Source organism: Bubalus bubalis, chromosome 4, assembly GCF_019923935.1.
Source record: "Bubalus bubalis isolate 160015118507 breed Murrah chromosome 4, NDDB_SH_1, whole genome shotgun sequence".
Lineage (NCBI taxonomy): Eukaryota > Metazoa > Chordata > Mammalia > Artiodactyla > Bovidae > Bubalus > Bubalus bubalis.
Window position 1 is genome coordinate 94,680,008 of NC_059160.1, and position 14,959 is coordinate 94,694,966.

General features: G+C 47.3%; 1 protein-coding gene across 1 annotated transcript in view; it reads left to right on the plus strand.

Moving 5' to 3' along the window:
- Nucleotides 1–14,382, plus strand: part of NCKAP1L (NCK associated protein 1 like) — a 45,937-nt gene extending 31,555 nt beyond the window's left edge. The window contains exons 25-31 of the mRNA XM_025284315.3: nucleotides 113–195; nucleotides 496–576; nucleotides 4,915–5,008; nucleotides 5,870–5,986; nucleotides 6,387–6,496; nucleotides 8,432–8,521; nucleotides 12,942–14,382. Coding sequence (XP_025140100.1) covers nucleotides 113–195; nucleotides 496–576; nucleotides 4,915–5,008; nucleotides 5,870–5,986; nucleotides 6,387–6,496; nucleotides 8,432–8,521; nucleotides 12,942–13,073 — 707 coding nt within the window. The 3' untranslated portion in view covers nucleotides 13,074–14,382. The remainder of the gene's footprint in view (nucleotides 1–112; nucleotides 196–495; nucleotides 577–4,914; nucleotides 5,009–5,869; nucleotides 5,987–6,386; nucleotides 6,497–8,431; nucleotides 8,522–12,941) is intronic.
- Nucleotides 14,383–14,959: the final 577 nt, after the last annotated feature.

Here is a 14,959-nt window from a genome sequence, read left to right on the forward strand (position 1 = left end):
ATTGTGGACCACAAGGGGTTGTTGGAGCTATGAGGCCTCGGCTGGGTCTGAAGAAGCAAAACCGTAGCCATTTTCCCACATTCTCTTCTCTCATGCTTTTCTTTCTCCTCAGGGGCTGATAATGTGCTGAAGCGCATGACCATCATTGGAGTTATCCTCAGTTTCAGGGCCATGGCCCAAGAGGGACTTCGGGAGGTGAGTAGGGGCGGGGGGGCTGCCACAGGATAAACAGAGTAAAGCGCAGGGTGGGGCTTGTGTGAGAAGTTGTGGAGAGGGCTGTTGGCAAGCGTTGTGGAGAAAGGAGCTTAATCCAGTAGAAGTCCTGGAAGATCTCTGAGGACAGATGAGCTGGAGAAATCTGGACGTGTGACGAGGCAAGTAACACAGAAAGTTGGCTAAGTTCTAAGCTGAGGCCCTGTTTTGTTTTTTTTTGTTTCCACCTATGTTTGAAGTGCTGGCCTCTGTCCTTGGACTCATTTGTCTTCTTTCCTCCAGGTTTTCTCCTCCCACTGCCCGTTTCTCATGGGTCCCATCGAATGCCTGAAGGAGTTTGTCACTCCAGACACAGATATCAAGGTATCGGGGAATGCAAAGTGGAATCCAACCAGGAGATTTCTGTTGTTGACAAAGGATAGAGCTAGGATCTTGGAAGGGAGGAGAGGGCTTTGAAGAATACCACAGGAAGAAGAGCCAGGTTTTCAATAGAAAAATATCTGGGGAGGTTTTGTGGAGGGAAGAATTTTGGTCAGAGAAGAGAGTTCAGAGTAGGGGAGCCCTGGGGAGATTCTGTGGGGGCTGGGGAACGTTACTGGAGGGAGAGCAGTAAGGGCATGGATCACAGTATCTCTAGGTTTTCTCCTAAGATGTGCAAATTAGATTCTGAACGATGTGCAGACAAGTCCCCTCTTTAGTCAGGAGCCTGGGAACTTTCTGTAAAAGTTGGTTCTTCCATTCTCACCCACCCTGCCTGCCCTCAGATTGTCCTTTCCTTTTCTGGCCTGGTCTTCCTCCCAGCTCTGAAATGGTCTGGTTTGTGTGCTCCTCATTTCCTGTAGGCATGGGGAAAGGGGGAGGGGCCTCTGTCAGAGCCCAACCTAAACATCCGTTTCCCCTCGCCCTCCTCACACCAGCTTGCCTTTTGAATCACCTGGAGCAAACAACTATGTTTCGCAGGAAATACAGCTGCACAGTGCACAGGGCAGGGCACTTCTCTTATAACTGACTCCATTAATGGAGGGAGGTCTTGGAGAGGAAGAAATTGGTTAACAGGAAGATGTTGTTCAGTTGCTCAGTCATGTCTGACTCTTTGCGACCCCACGGGAAGTAGTTAGATGCTAAGAGAAAAAACAACTTCCCTTACCTTGAGGTCAGAAGAATCGTGAAAATTTCCCCACTCTCTGCCTGAAATCAGATGAGGGCCAAGTGGTCACGGGCCATGAGGGGTGATTTTTGACTGGATGGCTGCTCCTTCAGGCCCTGGCTTGGATTTCACTGCGGGCCCTGGGTTTCTGGCAGCTGTTGATGTTGGGACGGAATGCTCTGGTCTGTCAGGAGTGTGTCTAGCTGGTATCTTCCTGGCAGCTTTGAGCTTTAGACTCTGCCTGCCTGTGAGGATAAGCAGGTGTGTGGAGATGGGGTTGGCCTGTCCATCAGAGATTCTGTTACTACCTCTGAGGGGCAAGAAGATGAGAAGAGAAGGTTAAAAGGTGAAGAAGTTTCCTTCAACCATCACCTTCTTCCTCCAGAAAACCACAGATTATGGACCAAATCCCCGATCTCCTAGGTCACGGTTGCCACTAGCAGGGTTATTTAGTTAGTAGGGAATTTAAACAGGGTGGAGCAGAATGCTGAAGTTTACCTTCTGTGTCTAGCATGGTAGGTGGTGTGTGTTTACTGTTATATCTGTGGGGTTCTTTGCATAAGATACTCTACTTAGTTATCTGCTATTGAAACCGTTATCCTTGTCCTCTCAGAACATTTTGAAGTCTTTTTTTCTTAACCTCAAAAGTCCAAGTACTTTTGTAGGTGTGGGTGTTTGGAGCTACATCTTGGGAACCTGATTCTAAGTACAATGAGGGATTCAGGAATCAATCAATAAACATTAACTGAATGCCTTCTATGTGCTTAGCATTGCGTTCAAACCTAGAGAGGATGAAAGGAATGCAGAGTTCCTGGCTTTGAGGGAAAGGAAGCAGAGTGAAAGGGTCTCAGTGATGCTGGGAGTCATTAGGGTAATAAAGTGAAAGTTGCTCAGTCGTGTCTGACTCTTTGTGACCCCATGGACTATACAGTTCATGGAATTCTCCAGGCCAGAATAATGGAGTGGGTAGCCTTTTCATTCTCCAGGGGACCTTCCCAACCCAGGGATCAAACCCAAGTCTTCCGCATTGCAGTCGAATTCTTTACCAGTCGAACCACCAGGGAAGCCCAATTAGGGGTAGATGCCTTATATGTAAAAAGTGAAAGTGGAAGTCAGTCAAGTCAGACTCTTTGCGACCTAATGGACTGTAGCCTGCCAGGCTCCTCTGTCCATGGAATTCTCCAGGCAAGAATACTGGAGTGGGTAGCCTATCCCTTCTCCAGGGGATCTTCCCGACCCAGGAATTGAACCCAGGTCTCCTGCATTGCAGGCAGATTCTTTACCAGCTGAGCTACTAGGGAAGTCCTTTTACATATGTGATCTAATCTTCACAGCAACTCTGTAAGGTGAGTATTTTTATTCCAGTTTTACAGATGAGAAAATGGAGGCTCCAAGAGGTTAAGTAACTTTTAGCCAAGGTCACGCAATCAGTAAGTGGTGGTGCTAGGATTTGAACCCAGATCCTCTCACTCCAGGACTTTCTCTCCCCTCTCTATGCCATGAGGTTAAAAACATATTGTAATCTCGTTGGTGAGATACACCATAATGTCTTGCCTCCAATCTGAGAAGATAACTGATGATACCAGGTGCTGCCTGTGATCAGTGCCGAGTAAGTGGTACCAAGTTAAGGAGGGAAAGATGAGCATGAGCTGCAGTCAACAGGGAGGGCTCTACAGAGAATGTGAGATTCAAGGTAGGCCTCAAGGGTGGGTGTCAGTTGGATATAAGCAGAGGAGAAGTAAATGGGAAAACTTGTCTTTTTCCCTTCCCATGTAGGGAAAAACCCAGTTCTCCCCTACTGTGTGATTCTCTGCTTAGAGTCTTCTTTACTCTCACACAGAACATATCACTTCTGATACTTCCGGTCACCAAGTGTTTGGAGGATGTCCCCACACCAATTCCCTGTGACACCAGCTGGATGTCCTGCAGCTTAACTCAGTTCTGACACTATCAACCTGGAGTTGGTGTCAGATCATACATGTTTAGGGCTCACTTCCACAAGTCTGTCCCTACCCCTGCCCCCTCTTCAGAAGCCAGTTGCAAACCTGTGCTTCTGACCAACTGGCTATAGGTCAGAGGTTCCAATATCTACCTCCTTGCTGCTGCTGCTGCTGCTAAGTTGCTTCAGTCGTGTCTGACTCTGTGCGACCCCATAGATAGCAGCCCACCAGGCTCCCCTGTCCCTGGGATTCTCCAGGCAAGAACACTGGAGTGGGTTGCCATTTCCTTCTTCAATGCATGAAAATGAAAAGTGAAAGTGAAGTTGCTCAGTTGTGTCCGACCCTCAGTGACCCCATGGACTGCAGCCCACCAGGCTCCTCCATCCATGGGATTTTCCAGGCAAGAGTACTGGAGTGGGGTGCCATTGCCTTCTCCATCTACCTCCTTAGGTTCCATTAATTTGCTAGAGTTGTTCGCAGAACTCAGGGAAACACATTGACCAGTTTATTAAAGGATGTGATAAAGGATATAAAAGAACAGCCATATGGATTTCCCAGTGGCTCAGAGGTAAAGAATCTGCCTGCAATACAGGAGACCTGGGTTTGATTCCTGGGTTGGGAAGATACCCTGGAGAAGGGAATGACCACCCACTCCAGTACTCTTGCCTGGAGAATTCCATGGACTGAGGAGATATGGTGGGCTACAGTGCATAGTGTCCCAAAGAGTCAGACACGACTGAGCACCTAACACGCACTTCTACTTTCAGACCAGCCATATGGAAAGATACACAGGGCGAGACCTGTGATGGTCCTGATGACATAAGCTTCTGACTTTCTGCATTTGGGCTGAACACCCTCCTGGTCCATGGATGTGTTCCCTACCTGGAGGCTCTCTAAACCCTACACTGTTGGGATTTTATGGAGGCTTCCTCACATAGGCATGATTAACTCCATTTCTAGGCCCTCTCCTCTCTCTGTAGAAGTGGGTGTGTGTGTCGGGGGCGCAGGGTGGAGCTGAAAATTCCCAGCTTCTAATCAAGGCTTGGTCTCTTGGTGACCAGCCTCTATCTAGGAGCTGGCCAGGAGCCCAACCAGAGTTGCTGCATAGGAACAAAAAATGCTATTTTTATTACTTAGGGAATTATAAGGGTTTTAGGAGCCCTGTGTCAGGAACCAGGGGCAGGGACCAATATATTTCCTATGGTCTCTCAAGAAGAAAGGACACTCCAGAAGAGGGATGCACAGGAACCGGAGTATGAAAAGAAGAAAGTAAAAAAAAAAAAAAAAAAAAAAAGAAGAAAGTAAGTTGTAGCTTAGAGATGGTGAATATATCACTCTGGCTGCATTGCCTGTAGGAAGTGTTTGAGGAAATAAAGTTGGAAAAGTAAATTTGTGCTGTGGAGAATCTGAAGGCCAGGCCAAAGCCTTGAGCTTTCCCACCACCCCCTCCCCCCAACCCCTCCTGCAGGTTAGGGAGATTTATGAAAGGAATACCTAGAAAAGATGATAGTACACCAAAAGTTTAAAATCTGTGATCCAGGGGTCACCTGTAGCTTCTGCCAAGTAGTTCTCTCCAGGGAGTACTCTCCAGAATGTTGTTTTCTTCTCCACCAGGTGACCCTGAGCATCTTTGAGCTGGCATCTGCTGCGGGGGTGGACTGTGACATTGATCCAGCCCTGGTGGCTGCCATTGCCAATCTGAAAACTGGTACCATTGGGGAATGGGGCGACGGAGGGCTTGGGCCCTATTTTGGGGTGGGAAAATGTCAGTGTCAAAGAAGTCTTTATTTGGGATTGTGAATTCAAAGGGTAGAAACTGGGAGCTAAGGAAAGACTTAAAGCACAGTCCCTAATCCCCAGAAAATACTTCCACAGGCAATTTCGATTTCTAGTCAGGTTCCAACCAGTTGATCTGTCAATCAGCTAAAAAGTATTAAGTGAGTCTGATGCTCAGCAAGTGCTCCAAGGAACTTACAGTCTTGTTGGGGAAATAAGATTAATGCAGATGAAACAGTGAGGGAAACAGACATGATTTCATGCCTAGTTATATGGTATATAGTGTCCCAGTTCCCCAGAATGATCTTACTCTCCCTCCCCTCTAATCACCTTGACACCATTCACTTCTTCCCCGGTCTCACACTTGTCTCTTATATTTCCATTACACATTTCCTCTGATTAGCACGTTCATACTTGCACACACTCCGAATAGGATGGAACCAGGGGATTGGTATGAAGCCTTTTCGAATTGCCGGACTGGCTTTCCCTCTTCTCTCTCGGTTTTGATGAGAGTCTTTGCTCTCCCTCCCGTCTCTCCACTCCATCAGGCAGCTGACAGAGTGCCTTCAGCCTGCGTGTCAGCTGAGCCCTTTGCCAAAACCTCTGCTCAGTCACCAGTGGAAGCCTCCGGGACTCAGGCCTCTCACTAGCAGCAGTAATGACTTGCCTATAATGCTCTACAAAGTCTTTTCACAGATATTTTCTCATGGGACCCTCCTAGGAATTCTGTGAAGTAGGACCCCATGGAAGAAAGCTCCTGTTTACTGACCTTACTCTCTTTTCCTTTTCCCAGATTTGTCATCCCCTGAGGAAGAATATAAGGTGGCCTGCCTGCTCTTGATCTTTCTGGCCGTTTCCCTCCCGCTCCTTGCCATGGATGCTGCCTCCTTCTACAGCATTGAGAAGGATGGTAAGTAAGGAGTAGGTTTAGGTTAGTGTCCTGGGGTCGGGAGATGAGACTGAGACATCTATCTGGAAAATACAGACTTCGGACTCAGATGCAAAGTTCTGTTTCAGAAAGCTCTTGAGAATGAACAATCTGTAAAATTAAATTCAGGTGAAATTTCATCAGACTATCTATCTTTCTCCTAATCCTCGAATGGCTCCTAGTCCTTTGGTGTCACATAGGGAGGAGCCTGGTGGGCTGCCGTCTTGGGGTCGCACAGAGTTGGACACGACTGAAGCGACTTAGCAGCAGCAGCAGCAGCAGGGCTGGCCCAGACTGAAAAAATGGCAAGTTACCAGCTGGGGTCACCTGGCATGGTTCAATTTCCTTTCCTTTCTCTCCCCCTCTGTCAATAATAATCTAGGTTACAGCAACAATATTCACTGCTTGACCAAAGCCATCATCCAGGTATCTGCTGCCCTCTTCACAGTCTACAACAAGAACATTGAAACTCACCTCAAGGAATTTCTCGTGGTGAGTGGGTCTAGGTTATAAGGAATGGACGATTGTGAAGTCTGGGGGCAAGTGGTTTGACTTAAATCCATAGACAGTTATTATTGAGCAGACCTTGGAGTCTAACCTCCCATCTTGCTCATTAAGTAGTGAGGGATGGCTTTGTGAAAGGCAGGGGTTTCTTCTAAATTCCCTAACAGCTGGTATTTCAGCCTCTGCCCGATACTTGGAAGGAGTACTGGACTAAGAGTTAGCAAATCTGAGTTTAGTTTTGGATCTGCCACTGAGAAGTCGTGTGGTCTCTGAAAAGCCAAACTTTTGAGGCCACAGCTTTCCCATTTATTAAATAGAGATATTAAACCAAATCCATGATGTATTTCCTTGCTGTGCATTACAATATCCTGAGGAGTTTGTTAAAATACAGACTCGAGACACTGAATTTTATCATCTTATGAGGCCCCTTTCAACTCTAATACTGATAAAAAGTCAAACTTTTTTCAAATTCTCAGACTTCATTGTGAATCAGAATCACATGGAGAATTTCTGATTCAGTAGATTAATGGCGGGGCTGGAAAATCTTGCATTTCTAGCAAGTTCCTGGGTAATGTTGGTGCTGCCAATCCTGGGATCTTATTTTGAGAGCCGCCTGGTCTAGATTTCTAGGGACTGGAACTTACAGTCAGGAAGCTGATTTTACTATAGGTTATGTTCAATTTGTTTGAAAGAAGTTGTTAAAAATTTTTTTTAGCTGAAGTTTGACTCCCTGCAACTCTGACTATTGATCTAAGCTTTGCCTCTGGAAAAACACAGAATAAGTAATCTCTTTCCATTGTTCAGAGAGGTCCCAGAGCTTTCTATTCTAAATCCTCCGTGGAGGAATCTCATTCATACTCTTTGATATGTAGTCCAGTACCCACTGACTGCTTGAGCATTCTCAGCAATAGGGAGCTTATTCTTTTTTTAAAAAAGTTAATTTATTTTTAATTGGAGGATAATTACTTTACAATATTGTGTTGGCTTCTGCCATACATCAACATGATTTAGCCATAGATGTACATATGTCCCCTCCCTACTGAACCTTCTTCTCACCTTCCCACTCCATCCTACTCCTCTAGGTTTTAACAGAGCACCAGTTTGAAGGGAGCTTATTCTTTTGTAAAGCATGGTTCTGATTTAAAAACTAGAGCCTCATCTATCTCCTTTTAGGAGGAAACAGTAGATCATATTCTCCAGGGAATCACACCCTGGTCCCAAGAGGTACATGTCAGGGACTTGGAAGCTTAGTGAGAGGGTCTCTCTTTAAACTGGGACAGCAGACCAGACAGAATGGGCTCCGAGCATCTGAGATATAAAGAGGATTCACACCAGATCTCTAAGATGGGGTGAGAAGGGAGTCACCCCCACCCCCAGAAGAAGGTAGAGCCTCTTCTACCCTCTCTGTTTGCTAAATACAGGTAATCTGGGTCTGGGATGCAATTAGTCACATTTCTTTCTTTCTCTTTGATCTACTGGGGACCTGAAGGTGAATGGAGAGGACAGCCATTCGGGAGTTGACAGAAGGAGAATACCAAAAGCACTGTCTGAGTCAGCGGCCCAGCTCTGTCTCTAGTCGGGTGGGGAGTCAGCTGTAAACAGTCTAATGACAGTGGCGTCTGGAGGCCGCCTCGGAAAAGAGATTAATCTCCTGGCATACAGTATTACCTGCCTCTGTTGCAGTTTCTTTCTTCGCCTCTTTCTATCTCTCCTCCAGCATCCCTGGCAACCGGCTGTTGTCTGCACTGGCTAGTTTGGAGGCAGAGTGTCTCTGAAGCCTGGGGGATTCACCGCTTTTCCACCCCAAGCCTCCCAGCACTTCTTAACTCACCTCCTTGATCTTCTCATGACTTCCTGTAGCCTGAGGCTGTCCTACTCTGACCTTCATAAAAATCTGCTTCCTTACAAATCTTTCCCTTACAGGTGGCTTCTGTCAGCCTCCTGCAGCTGGGCCAAGAGACTGACAAGCTTAAAACCAGAAACCGGGAGTCCATTTCTCTGCTCATGCGCTTGGTATGTATCTGCTCTAAGTTGGTCATAGAGGAAGGGCCAGAGGGAGGATCCTCTATAGGGTCCTTGGCTCCCTACCGTGGTTATCACCCAAGAACATTAACTAAGAATTTAATTCTGCCTGAAGGGGTCCAATCCTCACATTCTGGTTAACATTCTAGATTTGTCCTGTCATCCCAAGGTAGAGTCTTTGAGGATTTCTCTGCAGGACAGTGTCTTCCTGGCCCCTAGCTGACTGGGCCCCTTTCCCTGCAGTGCTCTTGAGTGTGATATGGTGGAACAGCTCACCCCCACCATGGGGATGAGCTCATGGATGGGGATGTCCCTCATCCCTAACTACCTGTCCAATGCATCTTTGATTTTACTTGGCCACTTCCTACCGCTGTATTTCTTGTCCTTAAGAGAACCATGAAGAAGGTTCAACTGGGGGAGTTCCACTGGGGGAGGAGGAGGGGAGCCCAGAAGAGGGAAGGGATTTTTAGCTGAAAAGCTGTAAGGCAGGGAACCGGGTGGGACACAAATCAGGCAGCTCCTGCTATCTCTTCTGTTTCCCAAGCTCTGGCCTTTCCCCTTCTTTGGTAGAAAGTTCTGGGAACTCTGACTCAGTTAACTTTTATAAAATCTTTTACTCTTGATCCTGTTTCCCTCTTCAACGTGCTTACTCACTCTTGTTCTAAAGTTTGATTCCCCAGGTTAGCTCTGCACTTAAAGGTGGGCAGGAGGGGCTCCTGCTCTGGACCCTGGGTTTAAGTGACCCTTCCTCTGGCCTGTGGGAGAGGACAGGCCCACCTGGAGCCTGTGCCCCTCCTCAGAGCCCCCGCTAAAGACTTCTCGGGCTTCAGAATTCTTTCCTGAGCAGCTCCAGCCCACATGTAGAGCTTGTACTGCACGCGAGTCCATCCTGCTGAGGCAGACTGTGCTCTAGAGCCCATGGAATGTGTGGCTAGAGTTTAGATGTGCAGACAGGAAGATTACGTGTACCTACAAACCCCCCAAACTGGGGTGGGAGGAGAAGGGGTGCCGGGCTGGAGGCTGATTCCCTCCCTTTTCCCTGCTCTGGTACAGGGGTCTGAGGGGTCTAACAATTCTTAATTCAAACCTGTCTTCCATGAAATTGTAAAGGTACACTCAGCCCTCCATATCCACAGATTCTCAGCTATGGATTCAACCAACCATGGATTGAAACTATTTAAAAAAAACATTCCAGAAAGTTCCATAAAGCAAAATTTCAAATTGCCCACACCAGCAACTATTTACATAGCCTTTACATGGTATTTATAACTGTTTACATAACGTTTATGTTGTATTAGGTATTATAAGTAATCTAGAGATGATTTAAAGAATATGGGAGGATATCATAGGTTATATGCAGGTACTATGCTTTTTTATAAAAATTACTTGGGCATCTACAGATTCTGGTATCTCCCCTGAATTGGTTCCACAGGTGGTGTGGGAACCAATTCCCTGCCAGTGCCCCATGATATTGAGGGATGAAGACATGTTGCAAGAAAGAATATAATATTTTATCATGTGGTATATGGGCTTCCATTTGCACCCTCGGCCAGGCCCACGAGTATTAGGGGCGAGCGTGCCTGGGACCCACTCTGGGTCTCCTTCTTTGAATACACAGGCCCTGAGTGCTGTGTCTCAGTTTCTCTAGCTCGAAAAGGCCTAGGTTGGGCTGATGAAGGGTCATGATGAGGCAGAGAAGAGAATGTGGACATGAGGCTGTGGGGGTGTGGTGAGGAGGTGAGAGGGCAGGGGAGGCTGAGGAGGGCCTAAGGAGGGCGACAGAGCACAGTCTCAGAGCAGCATGACCTGTGTGTGTGTGTGTGTGTGTGTGTGCTAAGTCGCTTCAGTTGTGTCTGACTCTTTGCCACCCCGTGGACTATAGCCTGCCAGGCTCCTCTGTCTATGGAATTCTCCAGGCAAGAATACTGGAGTGGGTTGCCATACCTTCCTCCAGAGTATCCTCCCTACCCAGGGATCGAACCCAAGTCTCCTGTGGCTCCTGCGTGGCAGGCGAATTCTTTACTTCTGAGCCACCTGGGAAACCCAACATGCCTGGGGCAAGTTAATTAACCTTTCTGAGACTCTGATTCTTTAGCCTTAAAAGTGGGCAGTTATCCTTATGATGGGCTTCCCTGATAGCTCAGGGATTCTTGGTTAAGAATACACCTGCAATGCAGGAGACCCTGGTCCGATTCCTGGGTCAGGAAGATCTGCTGGAGAAGGAATAGGCTACCCACTCCAGCGTTCTTGGGCTTCCCTTGTGACTCAGCTGGTAAAAAAGTCCGCCTGCAACGTGGGAGACCTGGGTTCAATCCCTGGGTTGGGAAGATCCCCTGGAGAAGGGAAAGGCTATCCGCTCCAGTATTCTGGCCTGGAGAATTCAGTGGACTGTATAGTCCATGGGGTCGCCAAGAGATGGACAGGACTGAGTGACTTTCACTTTCACATCCTTATGCTAGAGGGGTGAGTGTTCATGAGACAGTTTATATAATAGTGCCTGGTACGTAATAGATGCTAAACAAATGTTCCCTCTCTCTGCTGCTCAGTTTAGTTTCTGGATGATTTAGGCACGCCTGTTCCATGTCCTTGGACAGTTCCCACCTCTGTGGGGTTGGAGGGGATTCTGTACAGCTGCTCAGCCCTGACTCCTCCCTCTGCTTTGCGTTTTCCCCCACCCCCCCAAGTGTGGCAAGGTGTCTGCCCCTTGTGGCGTCACAGGCCTGCAGAGTGGCTGGAACAGCCCTAGGACCCGGCACTTTTTTTTATAGGAGGGAAGAGACAGAGGGACTAGCTGCTGCAAAGCAATTTAAATGCAAATGTTTCCACAGAGAAATTGGAAATGACTGAAGGGAAGGAGCTGTATTCTGCGTAAAGAGGCTACTCATGTAGCCCCAAATCCTGTTCAGGCACTTCTCTCCCTGGGGTCTGTCTTGGCTGTCAAGCCTGGGCAGTGCCCACCCCCACTATTGTCAGACTTGCTGGTGTGGGTTTCATGGGGGAAGGAATGACTCTCTCATAGACTCATGGAATCCTAAGTGTCAGAAACAGATCAGATGCTGGCGGTTAGTCCAGTCCTCACCATTCCTAGGTGAGGACACCGAGGAGAGGGAGGCAAAGATAACATCCACGGTCTCCCCCAAATACATGGGCAGATTTGGGACTAGAACCCGTTTCTTGGCTTTCACTCCCGAGCTGTTTCCACTGCCATGAATTTCCTCCAGTTGGGAGCTCTGTGATTTTCTGTGCTTAACAGAGCAGAGAATAGAAGTCTTGGACCAGTGGATCCTTCTTGAAGCCATCATTCATTTCCCCGTACCCAAGGGTCATATCTTGGAAAAGAGATCTTATCTCTTTACTGGCTTAAGGTTTTGAAAATCTTGCTTAGCAAGAAATCCTTTCTACCATCCAACCTGAGATCAGAGCTACAGTTTTACGGGCGGATTTTCTCTCCTTCAGCCTGTGATGTCTGCTCTTCTGAGGCTGTTGTGTGTGCTGTGTGTGCATGGTTTGAGTATTGCAGTACCTTACAAATTTTAAAAATTGAAAAGGGCTTCAGAGAGAGAAAAACATTAGAATAGAGATGGTAGATCTCTTTCCTGAGTGAATTTTCAGGACTTGAAACCCCAGACATATTTGGGATGGCCCATCTGTGTGAAATGCCAGAGGATATGGGACACTTCTCTCCAGAGTGTTTTTTAGTCCCACAACCTCTTGGATGAGGAGAGTGTGGAAGGAAAGACACCCCGTTCCTTCTTCAGGGAAGGAAACCCTCTGGCCCAAGGCTAGGCTGTACGGCTCTACGGTAATATCCCCCTGCCCCCTACCCTCCGTCTTACCCAGGCATCTTGATCTATCTTTCTGCTTGGCTGTGGGGGCTGCAGGGATTTCCACAGCACACAGGCCTTCTAATTAAACTAATTAATCATGCCTGCTCCTTTATACAGCATCCATACTGCTCCCCAAGCACTGTACTAAGGGAGGGAGGAGCCTAAACCATGTGGGTTCCGGGCCCCTCTTGCTTGGCCTGCAGTGGTAATTGTTTTTTTCTCTGCAGAGCTTTGTCATTAGCACGTTTATGCATTCTTACCTGCATCTGTGCTGCCCACTCACATCTCATTTAGCATCCAGAATGAGAGAGAAGAGAGTTTTTCTGCCCTAGAGAAGTGATTCTTTCCTGCCTTCTGCTTCTGAGCCCTGCATATAACCCTGAGGAGGGGCTCAGGGGTCATTATAATGGACCTGAAGGGAACATTGCTTTCTGAGAGTGAAACAAGTGGCAGTGCCTTGGTACCCCATTTACTTGTAACTCTAAGGGCCCCAGAGGGCCCAGGGAACCAAATGAGGAGGAACAGCGTGTCACAGTGGATACCCTACCTGGAGTCCTCATCTCTCTTGGCCCTTTCTTTTCCAGGTGGTGGAGGAGTCCTCTTTCCTGACCCTGGACATGCTGGAGTCCTGTTTCCCATATGTTCTGCTTCGAAATGCCTATCGGGAGGTCTCCCGGGCCTTCCACCTGAACCGAGTGTCGGCCAGTACCCACTGAAAGGTCTTTGGACCTACCTAAACCCGCGCTGCACTGGAAGCTGTGGCTATTTTCTCAGAGGGTGGGAATGAGGTGGGGTCACCAGGGAGAGGATCAGCCGGAACTGGTGAAGAGGGAGATGGAGAAACAGCCCAGGGCTGAGAAATCATAGAGAACTGGGGCCAACTGGGGCAGGGGGTGGAGGGCTTTTTTCATGGAAAGGAGTTATGGAGTTGGGGCCAGGTGTATGAATTTTTACAATGAAAAAAAAAAAAAAAAAAGTGACCCTCAAGTATGTTTTCTATCTCCTGGGGACTAGAGCTTGAGTTCTGACTGGCGTGGGTCTCTCCGACCTTCATCACTATTCTAGGATAATGTTGGCGGGCAGAGATGATCAATCATCATATTAAACCATAATGAGCTTATAACCCTCCCACTGGAGCTGCTATTGTCTCCTGCACATTCATTAGGACGATTATCTCTCTTCCTTTTCCAAATGTGTTCAGCAAGCATTCAGCCCGCTCCTACTGCACTGCCAAGTAGTAGCAGAGGAACCCTTTTTTCCTTTGTGGGGGCTCTTTTAGGAGTCGTGGGTCTGTTTGTCTGCCTCCAGCTCTCCAGCCTGCAGGGGCAATGAGGAAGTGCTCTTGGGATCCCGATTTTCACTGCCCCAACTCTCCCCCCCTCAACCTCACCTGCCCTACTGTAAGTTCTCACATCTCTAACTCGAACCCCTCCTTCTTTCCCTTGACATCGCCACAAACCAGAGCAGAGGGTCAGTCCAGATTAATTCTAGGACAACTCACTGGACCAGTGTCACGCGAGTTTCCGTCACATACCATTTGGGGGTATTCTCCCTCCTAACTGGAGGGACTAACTTAACCCAAATCCCCTTGTCATCCTGGGTACAGCTGTTGCTCCAGGCAGGGATTTCTCTTCTGGATCTTAAATTTCACAGACCTCATTAGGTTACAGGGCCCTGAGAGTGGGTATACTTGAGGGAGTACAAGCTGTTTCAACCTAGCCCTTTCCTGCACTAATTAGAATTTCAAGTGTCACAAAGCCCCAGGCATTTAAGATAGCATTAAGCTAGGTTTAGTTAACTCCCTGGCAGGAAACAGTGGCCCCCTCACCCATCACTTCTGTGCCAGGGAGGACTGGAGCAACAGATCATATATATCACAGGTCTGGAGTGGTTGGAATGGGCAAATATAAGTAACCAATTGATTAATTAGGGTCATGTCTATACTTTCAGGATAAAAGGGAAGCAATTTTTGGTTTTCAGCAAATCCATCCGGAGTTCATTAAAGCTATTTGTTAGCTGTTTTTAGATGTGTGTGTGTTTGATCATTATTTCTTGAGACCCAGGCTTAGTCAATACTTATTAAACTTGGCACCTATAATTAATACACAAGTTTTTCTTAGCAACAATTATCTACTCTTTAGGATAGAAGCATCGGAGGGTCCTGCTCCATGCATCAGCTAATTGTCCTTCCTCACTATGGGAAGAATGTTAGGTTCTAAGGAGTGATTGGGGGTCAGACCTCCTGAGACTGAGGGAAGTGTTGATGAAGAAGAGAAAGCTCAGAAGTATCTGAGCAGCTCCCCTTGCACTCACTCATATCTCTGCTGGAATCCTCTGTTTGAGGAGCCAAGAGATCCTTTTTCCATATGCGTGAGGAATGCTTAAGAGGAACGTCCCAGAGGACAGCAAGACAAGTTGCTGCAGGGGAATAGAGAGTAGACATATAATACCTTTTTTTAAATTACAGTTTTTATTGAGAAATAATATTGGGTGATCCTGTGTACCTTTACCAGTTTTCCTCAAAGGTAGCATCTTGCAAAACTATCCTATACCACTGTAACCAGGAGGTTTTTTTTTCATGTTTATATATATATATTTTTTA